General features: G+C 36.2%; 1 protein-coding gene across 7 annotated transcripts in view; it reads left to right on the forward strand.

Annotated features, from left to right (window-relative positions):
• The window catches only part of LOC122817706 (mucin-16-like), a 261,441-nt gene that overhangs the window by 143,488 nt on the left and 100,930 nt on the right, over window positions 1-17,023 (forward strand). For 3 of the 7 annotated variants that reach the window (XM_044090777.1, XM_044090778.1, XM_044090783.1), the window contains 11 exons: window positions 3,205-3,335; window positions 3,429-3,496; window positions 3,841-4,013; window positions 5,790-5,828; window positions 8,908-9,038; window positions 9,132-9,199; window positions 9,544-9,716; window positions 11,497-11,535; window positions 14,847-14,977; window positions 15,071-15,138; window positions 15,483-15,655. In XM_044090777.1, coding sequence (XP_043946712.1) covers window positions 3,205-3,335; window positions 3,429-3,496; window positions 3,841-4,013; window positions 5,790-5,828; window positions 8,908-9,038; window positions 9,132-9,199; window positions 9,544-9,716; window positions 11,497-11,535; window positions 14,847-14,977; window positions 15,071-15,138; window positions 15,483-15,655 — 1,194 coding nt within the window. The remainder of the gene's footprint in view (window positions 1-3,204; window positions 3,336-3,428; window positions 3,497-3,840; window positions 4,014-5,789; window positions 5,829-8,907; window positions 9,039-9,131; window positions 9,200-9,543; window positions 9,717-11,496; window positions 11,536-14,846; window positions 14,978-15,070; window positions 15,139-15,482; window positions 15,656-17,023) is intronic. The other 4 variants (XM_044090780.1, XM_044090781.1, XM_044090779.1 and 1 more) reach the window with 4 other exon arrangements.

Raw genomic sequence — 17,023 nt, forward strand, 5'->3', positions numbered from 1 at the left:
GAGTGTAGAGGGATATCAGGGCTTGTTTCTTGCTCTCTTTTTTAATTGGGAAGGTTTTAGGAGTTTTTGGCACTCTGTTAATACCTTCTCGCTTGAAGATGGGTGGAACAACATGTACCCAGAATTGCATGTTTAGTGCCTGTGTCCCAGGAGTAAAAACTGTAAAGGAAAATTCCAAACTTGGGGGATGTGAAACAACGATAATCCCTTCATATGAGAAAATGTTCTCCAAAAACATTTTATTAAATGTGACAAGTGCAACACACTCTTGTGGTTGTTGCTTTGGGTTTCAGTATTGCCATTTCTTCCATACACTGGGAAAAACTGAGAAATGTGACAAGTTTCCTTTACTCCACAATGTAAACACTGTAAACAGAATCTGTATTTTCATTTCTTGCGCTTTGCCCCCTTTTTACCATCCTTGCTGCTCTAATGAAGCATTCATTCCCCCTAAGAAAGAGCCATAAGAATGCATTGTTGCCTCAAGCTGAGGGCCAACTCTGTTACAACGAGCACTATGATATGTCAGGAGGATTGGGGTTCTCATCTTTAAGCTCTGACTGCCCCATTTCCAATATACTTGATAACATCCAAGCTGCTGCCATGGAATGTGCCATTGTAATGCATGATCTGATCATGTGACACTGCCTCTGCAACCATGCAGACAAGCAACTTTGTGTGTTTTCTGACCTCCACGAGGGACTGTACCATGGAGAGTAAGCACACAACTCTCCCTTCTTTCTAAAGAGAATTGAACACGCTTAACCCTCATTATTCCGCACTTCCAACATAGCACATTCCATTGGAAAGGGGCATATTTCCAAAACACAGGGGCTGTTTATCTTGCACTTCTGTCAACCATCTGCTTTGCCAACTAGTACTTGTCAATAAAACCAACACTGATATTTGGGAGTTTCATTTATTATAAGCACTCCTGTCAGTGTCTCTGTCTTTCTATCTATGTACGTACACACACACACACACACACACACACACACACACACACACACACACACACACACACACACACACACACACACATATGCAGATGTGCAGACATTTACACAGACAACACACAGCTTGAATCATCTGTAAAGCATTGACTTCTAGTCTCACTCAAATTCTTGACTAAGACCATACAGATAAAATACCTTTATAAAAGTTATAGATCGAGGTATATGCCTCATCAGAACATTTGTGTTTCACTGCTATAGTGCTATATAAATACTCAGTACTTTGCAATACTACCAACCGTGTGGTTTGATATGGTAGTACACCTACATCTGTTGTCTTGATGCAATGTGACTGCCAGAGTAAATGCTTACGCAATCCCTTGTTGGTCTGTAGAACTACAAGGTCATTTCTCCAGTACCAGCACAATACATAATCAGTTCATCTACCCACAGAACAACACACTTGCATGTATAAACCTTCACTTGTGAAATATAACAAAGGATTTAATCACACATCTGTGCTGATCACATAAGAGGTCACAGCCATGTCTTGTCAACTGGCTGAACATACTGCTGTTTCTGGACTGTCACATTTGTTTACACAGCCTTGCAGCCAGTGCATGTTGTAAGTACCCTCGACACATCTTCCTGCTGTCCAGCTGGCACTGACACACACAACCACAGTGACATCATGGCCATGTTTGTAGGGAAACAGTCACAAAAAGGTACATCAACACAAGAATCCTGAAATTGTGTGCACGTTGACAGATTATTGAGTAATGAATGTATGTATGTATGCATAAGTGCATCTATTTATTTATATTTCTAACTGAAATATTCTGACTGAGACAAAGTCCATTTTCATTGCAGACATGGGGGGAAAAGCCCTGTTAAATAAATATAGATCTATATCTAATCTATCTATATCTATTTTATATATATAGAGAGATACATATCTACATAGATATATATTTGTATCTCTATCTTTATCTATTATATATATTTGCATCTCTCTAAATTTAGAATAAATTTGGTAGCCCTGTATAAATGAGAGAGAAACAGATGTATGTGTGTATGTATATATATATATATATATATATATATATATATATATATATATATATATATATATATATGTGTGTGTGTGTGTGTGTGTGTGTGTGTGTGTGGATCTAGGTTGATTCACTGAAAGGTCTTCTTGCTGAAACTCATTTTGCTGAATCAAATTTCACTGAATGTAAGTAGTGTAGGCCAAATAAAACTTATATTCCCTTCTCCCCAGTGTAGTGAGAACCTGGAGTTAGTATATATAGTTGGGGGGTGGGGGGCCCCAGCCCCCCACATTGATGGCCCCCCGCCTACTTCATTATAATATTTAGGAATCTCATTTCACTGAAAGTTAACAATACAAAACCAAAAGTAGGTTGGGGCTACACCCCTTACCTCCCCCAATGTGGGGGCTGTGCCCCTACACCCCCAATTATATATACTAACTCCAGGGTTGCACTACAGTGGAGAGAAGGGCATATGCATTTTATCTTCCCAACAGTACTTTCTTTCAGTGAAATGAGATTCAGCAAAATGAGCTTTCAGTGAATCAACCTAGATCCATATTTTATATATATATATATATATATATATATATATATATATATATATGTATAGAGAGAGAGAGAGAGTGTGAGGTACTGATGTTAGTTTAAACTAAAAGTTAATTAAAATAAAATCAGAACAGTAATATGAGATTTTTATGACAATTGATCTTGGAAATTTCTGATTGGAGACAAATGTAACTCATTCTACATAGTATGACTAGTGCATGTACTGATTCAAAACTGTGTTTTTTAACAAGTGGAATGATGTTTGATTTCTACATTCTGAGACTTTACCCTTTTAAGTGAAAGTTTTGCATAAATAGTAAACGTATTTGGGGTTGTGACCCTTGACTCATAGATTCATAGATTAGTACTAGGCTAACTGCCCTTGTGGGCCATTTTAATCCTAGCCAATTACCCCATGTGAGACTAGTACTAATCTATGAATCTATCAATCACATCTATCTAAAGGACTAACGCAAACATGAAAAAATGAATGTATAGACGCAGAAAAATATATTACCCATACCAATTAATCTGATTACTGACTCTTTTTACAAAGAACTGTATTTTCAAAAACTCCAGTGAAGTTAAAATAATGTTGATAAAGCCATTTTCCTCTCCTTTGATTCTTACGTTTTACTTTTATATTGCAGCTGTGATGCCTGCACCGAATTACTCTCAGTTTACAATAAATTTCACTGCAACTAACTTACCGTTCGTAAGCCAACTGGATGATCAGACATCTATTAATTACAAGTCCGCAGTGGTAAACATACAGTATCTGGTAAGCTTGACAATAAATACAGTTATTTGCATGAAGATTGCCTTCTTTATAAATGAGACATTCCAATTATATCGCATTATTATTGTCTTTCAGTTGGACAAAACTTTAAAGAACACCTCCATCAATAACATATACGATGGATGTCAAGTAGTCGACTTTAGGTGAGCAAAATACAGAAGATACTCATGGTTTATTAAACTGATAAATGCTAATCTGATCTCTGACTATATTTTGTTTACTGTATTTTATACATGAGAAAATAAACTGCAAAATAACATTGTGTGAGTTGCTAAATGACAGAATTTTATTAATATGTTGCTGTTACAATAAACTGCATTTCTTGATTAAAATATTTGCAGTTAAATTTAAAACATCAGAACAAGTATTTTTTATAAAAAACGTCTGACAGTGCTAATTTTACATATAGTGCATGGACCTGCCATGGTAATTATGAATAAGAAGTACATGTAGCCCAGCTAAATTCATTAATTGTCTTTTCCTACAGCAGTGAAAATGGTGGTTCTGGGACAAAGGTGGATGCAGTCTGCAAACTTAAGAAGGATCCATCAAGCCCTCCTTTTGACCGAGTTAAAGTTTATCATGAATTCGGTGCCAATACAAAGAACACTACAACACTTGGCATATATACTCTTCAAAATGACAGTCTTTATGTTGACGGTAAGTAGCATTTTATGCATGGTGTTATTACAGAGTGGTGCACTAAAAAATTTTTCTAATTTAGTGAGCGACATTAAGAACTTTATGGAATTCCCTCTTTGAATTCCTTTTCTCTAATCTCACTTCATTCTGTCTAGATCTTACCTCATTTTCTGTTGGGCAACTTTACTATAATGTTTCACAACATGGACACACACACACACACACACACACACACACACACACACACACACACACACACACACACACACACACACACACATTCACACAAGAAAACAGTTCCCCTCTACTATTAGCATTCTGTCAAACCATTATAACTGATAATTGGTTGTAAACCCAAGGCTCAAGCTACTTCATCTCCTTCTTCATCTTCCTCATTAATGCTTTCTCCACATCAGTGTTCTTCCGTTCAGCATCAATCCTAAGAGGCACTCCTTTCCTGTCTTTTCTATCCTGTTTTGCTATGCCTCTTTTAGGTGAGCTGTCTCCTGAGATTCTGGCCTTTCCTGACTCTTACATCATCTGTCTGTAGGACTTGAAGTGTGAAATGATATTGCCACATCTCTGACCTCGCAGCAGAGTGCCAGACGTCGGAGTGCTCTGGCACTATGACTGTACATGATGTTGATGGGTTCTTAGCTTATCTAGGTGAACGAGGGCTGTACACCTGAAAGAATAATTAATCTTCGTATGTATTATTTTATGCTACAGCTTTGCTTACAAGCTACAATGTATTATGAGCTTGTGTTTGACTGAGGACAATCTACTGCCTTTACTTATCTTATAGCAATAAGCTACTCTCTGTTTTTAAATGAAAACAATGGATCTGAAGCCCACTTTGATTATCACTTGAGGGTATGGAGCAAACATTAATATTAGTATAAGATGGATATGTTTGAGAATGTAACTGACAGCAATACCATCAAAAGCTTGAAACAATAGATGGATTCTTATTTTTTGAGGGGGGGGGGGTTACCCCTTTTCCTATTTTCCATTCTGTGTACACCTAACTCTGCATCCATTTTTGATTAGCAAAAGTATGATTTTACTAAGTTTTTAATGAATATTTGGGGGAAAAACAGAATGTTTGTGTTTTGGTTTTTGTGTATTACCGGATATTTCTTCAGACTGCTGTTCTCTGATTAGTACAAATCAAAGAGAAAGATGTCCTGTTCTATTGATCCTTCCCTGGCCTAATGCAGCATATTGGGGAAAACATTTACAGCCAAGCCTTCTGTTCATACCAGTTGGAAATCTTTAACTTTGTATGCAAAATGTGCAGTGCTGGTTACATTTACTGTGGCATTCTTTGACCCAATTTTCTATATTCTGTACTATGACAAAATTGCATTTTACTGTAAGGTAAAGTGTTTGCATTACCTGCATTAATCAACTTTGATAGGCGGTTTGCAGTTGTCTGCCTGGCCTGCATTGTAACACAATATAGGAACCTCAGTCAAGTAAACAGCAACCCAGCTTCTGTTTTCCTATGGACTAAATGCATTAAATTGAAACTCATTATATGTGTAAAGATGCACTCAGGAATTCAAATACAGTGCCTAACAATAACTTTTATAAGCAGTCTTAATGCAATTTAAAGTAATCCTAATATTTTGAAGGGTAATCATTCCCTTAAGGTTGTATATTTGTTATTCAAGCTTAAATCTGGAGGTGATTTTTAATATGCAATATTCATTACTTTGTATTAAGCATTGTGTTTTAATACTGTTAATTTTAGATTATAATTCTTATTTGCTTTATTTTAATTTTTTCCAGGTTATAATGAGAGAAACCAAATGATACCACCAGCAACAAGTAAGTCCAAAACTCCTGGTACTTTTTATAAAAATGTATATTTGACAAGAAAATATCACAAAGGGCCATTAAAGAGTGTAGAGGGATACCAGGGCTTGTTTCTTGCTCTCTTTTTTAATTGGGAAGGTTTTAGGAGTTTTTGGCACTCTGTTAATACCTTCTCGCTTGAAGATGGGTGGAACAACATGTACCCAGAATTGCATGTTTAGTGCCTGTCTCCCAGGACTAAAAACTGTAAAGGAAAATTCCAAACTTGGGGGATGTGAAACAACGATAATCCCTTCATATGAGAAAATGTTCTCCAAAAACATTTTATTAAATGTGACAAGTGCAACACACTCTTGTGGTTGTTGCTTTGGGTTTCAGTATTGCCATTTCTTCCATACACTGGGAAAAACTGAGAAATGTGACAAGTTTCCTTTACTCAGCAATGTAAACACTGTAAACAGAATCTGTATTTTCATTTCTTGCGCTTTGCCCCCTTTTTACCATCCTTGCTGCTCTAATGAAGCATTCATCTCCCCTAAGAAAGAGCCATAAGAATGCATTGTTGCCTCAAGCTGAGGGCCAACTCTGTTACAACGAGCACTATGATATGTCAGGAGGATTGGGGTTCTCATCTTTAAGCTCTGACTGCCCCATTTCCAATATACTTGATAACATCCAAGCTGCTGCCATGGAATGTGCCATTGTAATGCATGATCTGATCATGTGACACTGCCTCTGCAACCATGCAGACAAGCAACTTTGTGTGTTTTCTGACCTCCACGAGGGACTGTACCATGGAGAGTAAGCACACAACTCTCCCTTCTTTCTAAAGAGAATTGAACACGCTTAACCCTCATTATTCCGCACTTCCAACATAGCACATTCCATTGGAAAGGGGCATATTTCCAAAACACAGGGGCTGTTTATCTTGCACTTCTGTCAACCATCTGCTTTGCCAACTAGTACTTGTCAATAAAACCAACACTGATATTTGGGAGTTTCATTTATTATAAGCACTCCTGTCAGTGTCTCTGTCTTTCTATCTATGTACGTACACACACACACACACACACACACACACACACACACACACACACACACACACACACACACAGACACACATATGCAGATGTGCAGACATTTACACAGACAACACACAGCTTGAATCATCTGTAAAGCATTGACTTCTAGTCTCACTCAAATTCTTGACTAAGATCATACAGATAAAATGCCTTTATAAAAGTTATAGATCGAGGTATATGCCTCATCAGAACATTTGTGTTTCACTGCTATAGTGCTATATAAATACTCAATACTTTGCAATACTACCAACCGTGTGGTTTGATATGGTAGTACACCTACATCTGTTGTCTTGATGCAATGTGACTGCCAGAGTAAATGCTTACGCAATCCCTTGTTGGTCTGTAGAACTACAAGGTCATTTCTCCAGTACCAGCACAATACATAATCAGTTCATCTACCCACAGAACAACACACTTGCATGTATAAACCTTCACTTGTGAAATATAACAAAGGATTTAATCACACATCTGTGCTGATCACATAAGAGGTCACAGCCATGTCTTGTCAACTGGCTGAACATACTGCTGTTTCTGGACTGTCACATTTGTTTACACAGCCTTACAGCCAGTGCATGTTGTAAGTACCCTCGACACATCTTCCTGCTGTCCAGCTGGCACTGACACACTACCACAATGACATCATGGCCATGTTTGTAGGGAAATGGCAGTCACAAAAAGGTACATCAACACAAGAATCCTGAAATTGTGTGCACGTTGACAGATTATTGAGTAATGAATGTATGTATGTATGCATAAGTGCATCTATTTATTTATATTTCTAACTGAAATATTCTGACTGAGACAAAGTCCATTTTCATTGCAGACATGGGGGGAAAAGCCCTGTTAAATAAATATAGATCTATATCTAATCTATCTATATCTATTTTATATATATAGAGAGATACATATCTACATAGATATATATTTGTATCTCTATCTTTATCTATTATATATATCTGCATCTCTCTAAATTTAGAATAAATTTGGTAGCCCTGTATAAATGAGAGAGAAACAGATGTATGTGTATATATATATATATATATATATATATATATATATATATGTGTGTGTGTGTGTGTGTGTGTGGATCTAGGTTGATTCACTGAAAGGTCTTCTTGCTGAAACTCATTTTGCTGAATCAAATTTCACTGAATGTAAGTAGTGTAGGCCAAATAAAACTTATATTCCCTTCTCCCCAGTGTAGTGAGAACCTGGAGTTAGTATATATAGTTGGGGGGTGGGGGGCCCCAGCCCCCCACATTGATGGCCCCCCGCCTACTTCATTATAATATTTAGGAATCTCATTTCACTGAAAGTTAACAATACAAAACCAAAAGTAGGTTGGGGCTACACCCCTTACCTCCCCCAATGTGGGGGCTGTGCCCCTACACCCTCAATTATATATACTAACTCCAGGGTTGCACTACAGTGGAGAGAAGGGCATATGCATTTTATCTTCCCAACAGTACTTTCTTTCAGTGAAATGAGATTCAGCAAAATGAGCTTTCAGTGAATCAACCTAGATCCATATTTTATATATATATATATATATATATATATATATATATGTATATATATATATATATATATATATATATATATATATGTGTGTGTGTATAGAGAGAGAGAGAGAGTGTGAGGTACTGATGTTAGTTTAAACTAAAAGTTAATTAAAATAAAATCAGAACAGTAATATGAGATTTTTATGACAATTCATCTTGGAAATTTCTGATTGGAGACAAATGTAACTCATTCTACATAGTATGACTAGTGCATGTACTGATTCAAAACTGTGTTTTTTAACAAGTGGAATGATGTTTGATTTCTACATTCTGAGAAAAAAAAATGAATGTATAGACGCAGAAAAATATATTACCCATACCAATTAATCTGATTACTGACTCTTTTTACAAAGAACTGTATTTTTAAAAACTCCAGTGAAGTTAAAATAATGTTGATAAAGCCATTTTCCTCTCCTTTGATTCTTACGTTTTACTTTTATATTGCAGCTGTGATGCCTGCACCGAATTACTCTCAGTTTACAATAAATTTCACTGCAACTAACTTACCGTTCGTAAGCCAACTGGATGATCAGACATCTATTAATTACAAGTCCGCAGTTTCAAACATACAGTATCTGGTAAGCTTGACAATAAATACAGTTATTTGCATGAAGATTGCCTTCTTTATAAATGAGACATTCCAATTATATCGCATTATTATTGTCTTTCAGTTGGACAAAACTTTAAAGAACACCTCCATCAATAACATATACGATGGATGTCAAGTAGTCGACTTTAGGTGAGCAAAATACAGAAGATACACATGGTTTATTAAACTGATAAATGCTAATCTGATCTCTGACTATATTTTGTTTACTGTATTTTATACATGAGAAAATAAACTGCAAAATACCATTGTGTGAGTTGCTAAATGACAGAATTTTATTAATATGTTGCTGTTACAATAAACTGCATTTCCTGATTAAAATATTTGCAGTTAAATTTAAAACATCAGAACAAGTATTTTTTATAAAAAACGTCTGACAGTGCTAATTTTACATATAGTGCATGGACCTGCCATGGTAATTATGAATAAGAAGTACATGTAGCCCAGCTAAATTCATTAATTGTCTTTTCCTACAGCAGTGAAAATGGTGGTTCTGGGACAAAGGTGGATGCAGTCTGCAAACTTAAGAAGGATCCATCAAGCCCTCCTTTTGACCGAGTTAAAGTTTATCATGAATTCGGTGCCAATACAAAGAACACTACAACACTTGGCATATATACTCTTCAAAATGACAGTCTTTATGTTGACGGTAAGTAGCATTTCATGCATGGTGTTATTACAGAGTGGTACACTAGAAAAATTTTTCTAATTGAGTTAGCGACATTAAGAACTTTATGGAATTCCCTCTTTGAATTCCTTTTCTCTAATCTCACTTCATTCTGTCTAGATCTTACCTCATTTTCTGTTGGGCAACTTTACTATAATGTTTCACAACATGGACACACACACACACACACACACACACACACACACACACACACACACACACACACACACACACACACACACACACACATTCACACAAGAAAACAGTTCCCCTCTACTATTAGCATTCTGTCAAACCATTATAACTGATAATTGGTTGTAAACCCAAGGCTCAAGCTACTTCATCTCCTTCTTCATCTTCCTCATTAATGCTTTCTCCACATCAGTGTTCTTCCGTTCAGCATCAATCCTAAGAGGCACTCCTTTCCTGTCTTTTCTATCCTGTTTTGCTATGCCTCTTTTAGGTGGGCTGTCTCCTGAGATTCTGGCCTTTCCTGACTCTTACATCATCTGTCTGTAGGACTTGAAGTGTGAAATGATATTGCCACATCTCTGACCTCGCAGCAGAGTGCCAGACGTCGGAGTACTCTGGCACTATGACTGTACATGATGTTGATGGGTTCTTAGCTTATCTAGGTGAATGAGGGCTGTACACCTGAAAGAATAATTAATCTTCTTATGTATTATTTTATGCTACAGCTTTGCTTACAAGCTACAATGTATTATGAGCTTGTGTTTGACTGAGGACAATCTACTGCCTTTACTTATCTTATAGCAATAAGCTACTCTCTGTTTTTAAATGAAAACAATGGATCTGAAGCCCACTTTGATTATCACTTGAGGGTATGGAGCAAACATTAATATTCATATAAGATGGATATATTTGAGAATGTAACTGACAGCAATACCATCAAAAGCTTGAAACAATAGATGGATTCTTATTTTTTGAGGGGGGGGGGTTACCCCTTTTCCTATTTTCCATTCTGTGTACACCTAACTCTGCATCCTTTTTTGATTAGCAAAAGTATGATTTTACTAAGTTTTTAATGAATATTTGGGGGAAAAACAGAATGTTTGTGTTTTGGTTTTTGTGTATTACTGGATATTTCTTCAGACTGCTGTTCTCGGATTAGTACAAATCAAAGAGAAAGATGTCCTGTTCTATTGATCCTTCCCTGGCCTAATGCAGCATATTGGGGAAAACATTTACATCCAAGCCTTCTGTTCATACCAGTTGGAAATCTTTAACTTTGTATGCAAAATGTGCAGTGCTGGTTACATTTACTGTGGCATTCTTTGACCCAATTTTCTATATTCTGTACTATGACAAAATTGCATTTTACTGTAAGGTAAAGTGTTTGCATTACCTGCATTAATCAACTTTGATAGGCGGTTTGCAGTTGTCTGCCTGGCCTGCATTGTAACACAATATAGGAACCTCAGTCAAGTAAACAGCAACCCAGCTTCTGTTTTCCTATGGACTAAATGCATTAAATTGTAACTCTTTATATGTGTAAAGATGCACTCAGGAATTCAAATACAGTGCCTAACAATAACTTTTATAAGCAGCCTTAATGCAATTTAAAGTAATCCTAATATTTTGAAGGCTAATCATTCCCTTAAGGTTGTATATTTGTTATTCAAGCTTAAATCTGGAGGTGATTTTTAATATGCAATATTCATTACTTTGTATTAAGCATTGTGTTTTAATACTGTTAATTTTAGATTATAATTCTTATTTGCTTTATTTTAAATTTTTCCAGCTTATAATGAAAGAAACCAAATGATACCACCAGCAACAAGTAAGTCCAAAACTCCTGGTACTTTTTTTAAAAATGTATATTTGACAAGAAAATGTCACAATGGACCATTAAAGAGTGTAGAGGGATACCAGGGCTTGTTTCTTACTCTCTTTTTTAATTGGGAAGGTTTTAGGAATTTTTGGCACTCTGTTAATACCTTCTCACTTGAAGATGGGTGGAACAACATGTACCCAGAATTGCATGTTTAGTGCCTGTGTCCCAGGAGTAAAAACTGTAAAGGAAAATTCCAAACTTGGGGGATGTGAAACAACGATAATCCCTTCATATGAGAAAATGTTCTCCAAAAACATTTTATTAAATGTGACAAGTGCAACACACTCTTGTGATTGTTGCTTTGGGTTTCAGTATTGCCATTTCTTCCATACACTGGGAAAAACTGAGAAATGTGACAAGTTTCCTTTACTCCACAATATAAACACTGTAAACAGAATCTGTATTTTCATTTTTTGCACTTTGCCCCCTTTTTACCATCCTTGCTGCTCTAATGAAGCATTCATTCCCCCTAAGAAAGAGCCATAAGAATGCATTGTTGCCTCAAGCTGAGGGCCAACTCTGTTACAACGAGCACTATGATATGTGAGGAGGATTGGGGTTCTCATCTTTAAGCTCTGACTGCCCCATTTCCAATATACTTGATAACATCCAAGCTGCTGCCATGGAATGTGCCATTGTAGTGCATGATCTGATCATGTGACACTGCCTCTGCAACCATGCAGACAAGCACTTTGTGTGTTTTCTGACCTCCACGAGGGACTGTACCATGGAGAGTAAGCACACAACTCTCCCTTCTTTCTAAAGAGAATTGAGCACGCTTAACCCTCATTATTCCGCACTTCCAACATAGCACATTCCATTGGAAAGGGGCTAATTTCCAAAACACAGGGGCTGTTTATCTTGCACTTCTGTCAACCATCTGCTTTGTCAACTAGTACTTGTCAATAAAACCAACACTGATATTTGGGAGTTTCATTTATTATAAGCACTCCTGTCAGTGTCTCTGTCTTCCTATCTATGTACGTATACACACACACACACACACACACACACACACACACACACACACACACACACACACACACAGACACACATATGCAGATATGCAGACATTCACACAGGCAACACACAGCTTGAATCATCTGTAAAGCATTGACTTCTAGTCTCACTCAAATTCTTGACTAAGACCATACAGATAAAATACCTTTATAAAAGTTATAGATCGAGGTATATGCCTCATCAGAACATTTGTGTTTCACTGCTATAGTGCTATATAAATACTCAGTACTTTGCAATACTACCAACCGTGTGGTTTGATATGGTAGTACACCTACATCTGTTGTCTTGATGCAATGTGACTGCCAGAGTAAATGCTTACGCAATCCCTTGTTGGTCTGTAGAACTACAAGGTCATTTCTCCAGTACCAGCACAATACATAATCAGTTCATCTACCCACAGAACAACACACTTGCATGTATAAACCTTCACTTGTGAAATATAACAAAGGATTTAATCACACATCTGTGCTGATCACATAAGAGGTCACAGCCATGTCTTGTCAACTGGCTGAACATACTGCTGTTTCTGGACTGTCACATTTGTTTACACAGCCTTGCAGCCAGTGCATGTTGTAAGTACCCTCGACACATCTTCCTGTTGTCCAGCTGGCACTGACACACACTACCACAATGACATCATGGCCATGTTTGTAGGGAAATGGCAGTCACAAAAAGGTACATCAACACAAGAATCCTGAAATTGTGTGCACGTTGACAGATTATTGAGTAATGAATTTATGTATGTATGCATAAGTGCATCTATTTATTTATATTTCTAACTGAAATATTCTGACTGAGACAAAGTCCATTTTCATTGCAGACATGGGGGGAAAAGCCCTGTTAAATAAATATAGATCTATATCTAATCTATCTATATCTATTTTATATATATAGAGAGATACATATCTACATAGATATATATTTGTATCTCTATCTTTATCTATTATATATATTTGCATCTCTCTAAATTTAGAATAAATTTGGTAGCCCTGTATAAATGAGAGAGAAACAGATGTATGTGTGTATGTATATATATATCTATATATATATATATATATATATATATATATATATATATATATATATATATATATATATATGTGTGTGTGTGTGTGTGTGTGTGTGTGGATCTAGGTTGATTCACTGAAAGGTCTTCTTGCTGAAACTCATTTTGCTGAATCAAATTTCACTGAATGTAAGTAGTGTAGGCCAAATAAAACTTATATTCCCTTCTCCCCAGTGTAGTGAGAACCTGGAGTTAGTATATATAGTTGGGGGGTGGGGGGCCCCAGCCCCCCACATTGATGGCCCCCCGCCTACTTCATTATAATATTTAGGAATCTCATTTCACTGAAAGTTAACAATACAAAACCAAAAGTAGGTTGGGGCTACACCCCTTACCTCCCCCAATGTGGGGGCTGTGCCCCTACACCCCCAATTATATATACTAACTCCAGGGTTGCACTACAGTGGAGAGAAGGGCATATGCATTTTATCTTCCCAACAGTACTTTCTTTCAGTGAAATGAGATTCAGCAAAATGAGCTTTCAGTGAATCAACCTAGATCCATATTTTATATATATATATATATATATATATATATATATATATATATATATATATATATATATATATATATATATAGAGAGAGAGAGAGAGAGAGAGTGTGAGGTACTGATGTTAGTTTAAACTAAAAGTTAATTAAAATAAAATCAGAACAGTAATATGAGATTTTTATGACAATTCATCTTGGAAATTTCTGATTGGAGACACATGTAACTCATTCTACATAGTATGACTAGTGCATGAACTGATTCAAAACTGTGTTTTTTAACAAGTGGAATGATGTTTGATTTCTACATTCTGAGACTTTACCCTTTTAAATGAAAGTTTTGCATAAATAGTAAACGTATTTGGGGTTGTGACCCTTGACTCATAGATTCATAGATTAGTACTAGGCTAACTGCCCTTGTGGGCCATTTTAATCCTAGCCAATTACCCCATGTGAGACTAGTACTAATCTATGAATCTATCAATCACATCTATCTAAAGGACTAACGCAAACATGAAAAAATGAATGTATAGACGCAGAAAAATATATTACCCATACCAATTAATCTGATTACTGACTCTTTTTACAAAGAACTGTATTTTTAAAAACTCCAGTGAAGTTAAAATAATGTTGATAAAGCCATTTTCCTCTCCTTTGATTCTTACGTTTTACTTTTATATTGCAGCTGTGATGCCTGCACCGAATTACTCTCAGTTTACAATAAATTTCACTGCAACTAACTTACCGTTCGTAAGCCAACTGGATGATCAGACATCTATTAATTACAAGTCCGCAGTTTCAAACATACAGTATCTGGTAAGCTTGACAATAAATACAGTTATTTGCATGAAGATTGCCTTCTTTATAAATGAGACATTCCAATTATATCGCATTATTATTGTCTTTCAGTTGGACAAAACTTTAAAGAACACCTCCATCAATAACATATACGATGGATGTCAAGTAGTCGACTTTAGGTGAGCAAAATACAGAAGATACACATGGTTTATTAAACTGATAAATGCTAATCTGATCTCTGACTATATTTTGTTTACTGTATTTTATACATGAGAAAATAAACTGCAAAATACCATTGTGTGAGTTGCTAAATGACAGAATTTTATTAATATGTTGCTGTTACAATAAACTGCATTTCCTGATTAAAATATTTGCAGTTAAATTTAAAACATCAGAACAAGTATTTTTTATAAAAAATGTCTGACAGTGCTAATTTAACATATAGTGCATGGACCTGCCATGGTAATTATGAATAAGAAGTACATGTAGCCCAGCTAAATTCATTAATTGTCTTTTCCTACAGCAGTGAAAATGGTGGTTCTGGGACAAAGGTGGATGCAGTCTGCAAACTTAAGAAGGATCCATCAAGCCCTCCTTTTGACCGAGTTAAAGTTTATCATGAATTCGGTGCCAATACAAAGAACACTACAACACTTGGCATATATACTCTTCAAAATGACAGTCTTTATGTTGACGGTAAGTAGCATTTCATGCATGGTGTTATTACAGAGTGGTACACTAGAAAAATTTTTCTAATTGAGTTAGCGACATTAAGAACTTTATGGAATTCCCTCTTTGAATTCCTTTTCTCTAATCTCACTTCATTCTGTCTAGATCTTACCTCATTTTCTGTTGGGCAACTTTACTATAATGTTTCACAACATGGACACACACACACACACACACACACACACACACACACACACACACACACACACATTCACACAAGAAAACAGTTCCCCTCTACTATTAGCATTCTGTCAAACCATTATAACTGATAATTGGTTGTAAACCCAAGGCTCAAGCTACTTCATCTCCTTCTTCATCTTCCTCATTAATGCTTTCTCCACATCAGTGTTCTTCCGTTCAGCATCAATCCTAAGAGGCACTCCTTTCCTGTCTTTTCTATCCTGTTTTGCTATACCTCTTTTAGGTGGGCTGTCTCCTGAGATTCTGGCCTTTCCTGACTCTTACATCATCTGTCTGTAGGACTTGAAGTGTGAAATGATATTGCCACATCTCTGACCTCGCAGCAGAGTGCCAGACGTCGGAGTACTCTGGCACTATGACTGTACATGATGTTGATGGGTTCTTAGCTTATCTAGGTGAATGAGGGCTGTACACCTGAAAGAATAATTAATCTTCTTATGTATTATTTTATGCTACAGCTTTGCTTACAAGCTACAATGTATTATGAGCTTATGTTTGACTGAGGACAATCTACTGCCTTTACTTATCTTATAGCAATAAGCTACTCTGTTTTTAAATGAAAACAATGGATCTGAAGCCCACTTTGATTATCACTTGAGGGTATGGAGCAAACATTAATATTCGTATAAGATGGATATATTTGAGAATGTAACTGACAGCAATACCATCAAAAGCTTGAAACAATAGATGGATTCTTATTTTTTGAGGGGGGGGGGTTACCCCTTTTCCTATTTTCCATTCTGTGTACACCTAACTCTGCATCCTTTTTTGATTAGCAAAAGTATGATTTTACTAAGTTTTTAATGAATATTTGGGGGAAAAACAGAATGTTTGTGTTTTGGTTTTTGTGTATTACTGGATATTTCTTCAGACTGCTGTTCTCTGATTAGTACAAATCAAAGAGAAAGATGTCCTGTTCTATTGATCCTTCCCTGGCCTAATGCAGCATATTGGGGAAAACATTTACATCCAAGCCTTCTGTTCATACCAGTTGGAAATCTTTAACTTTGTATGCAAAATGTGCAGTGCTGGTTACATTTACTGTGGCATTCTCTGACCCAATTTTCTATATTCTGTACTATGACAAAATTGCATTTTACTGTAAGGTAAAGTGTTTGCATTACCTGCATTAAT

This window comes from Protopterus annectens, chromosome 13.part0 (assembly GCF_019279795.1).
Source record: "Protopterus annectens isolate FY-2018-M chromosome 13.part0, PAN1.0, whole genome shotgun sequence".
Lineage (NCBI taxonomy): Eukaryota > Metazoa > Chordata > Ceratodontiformes > Protopteridae > Protopterus > Protopterus annectens.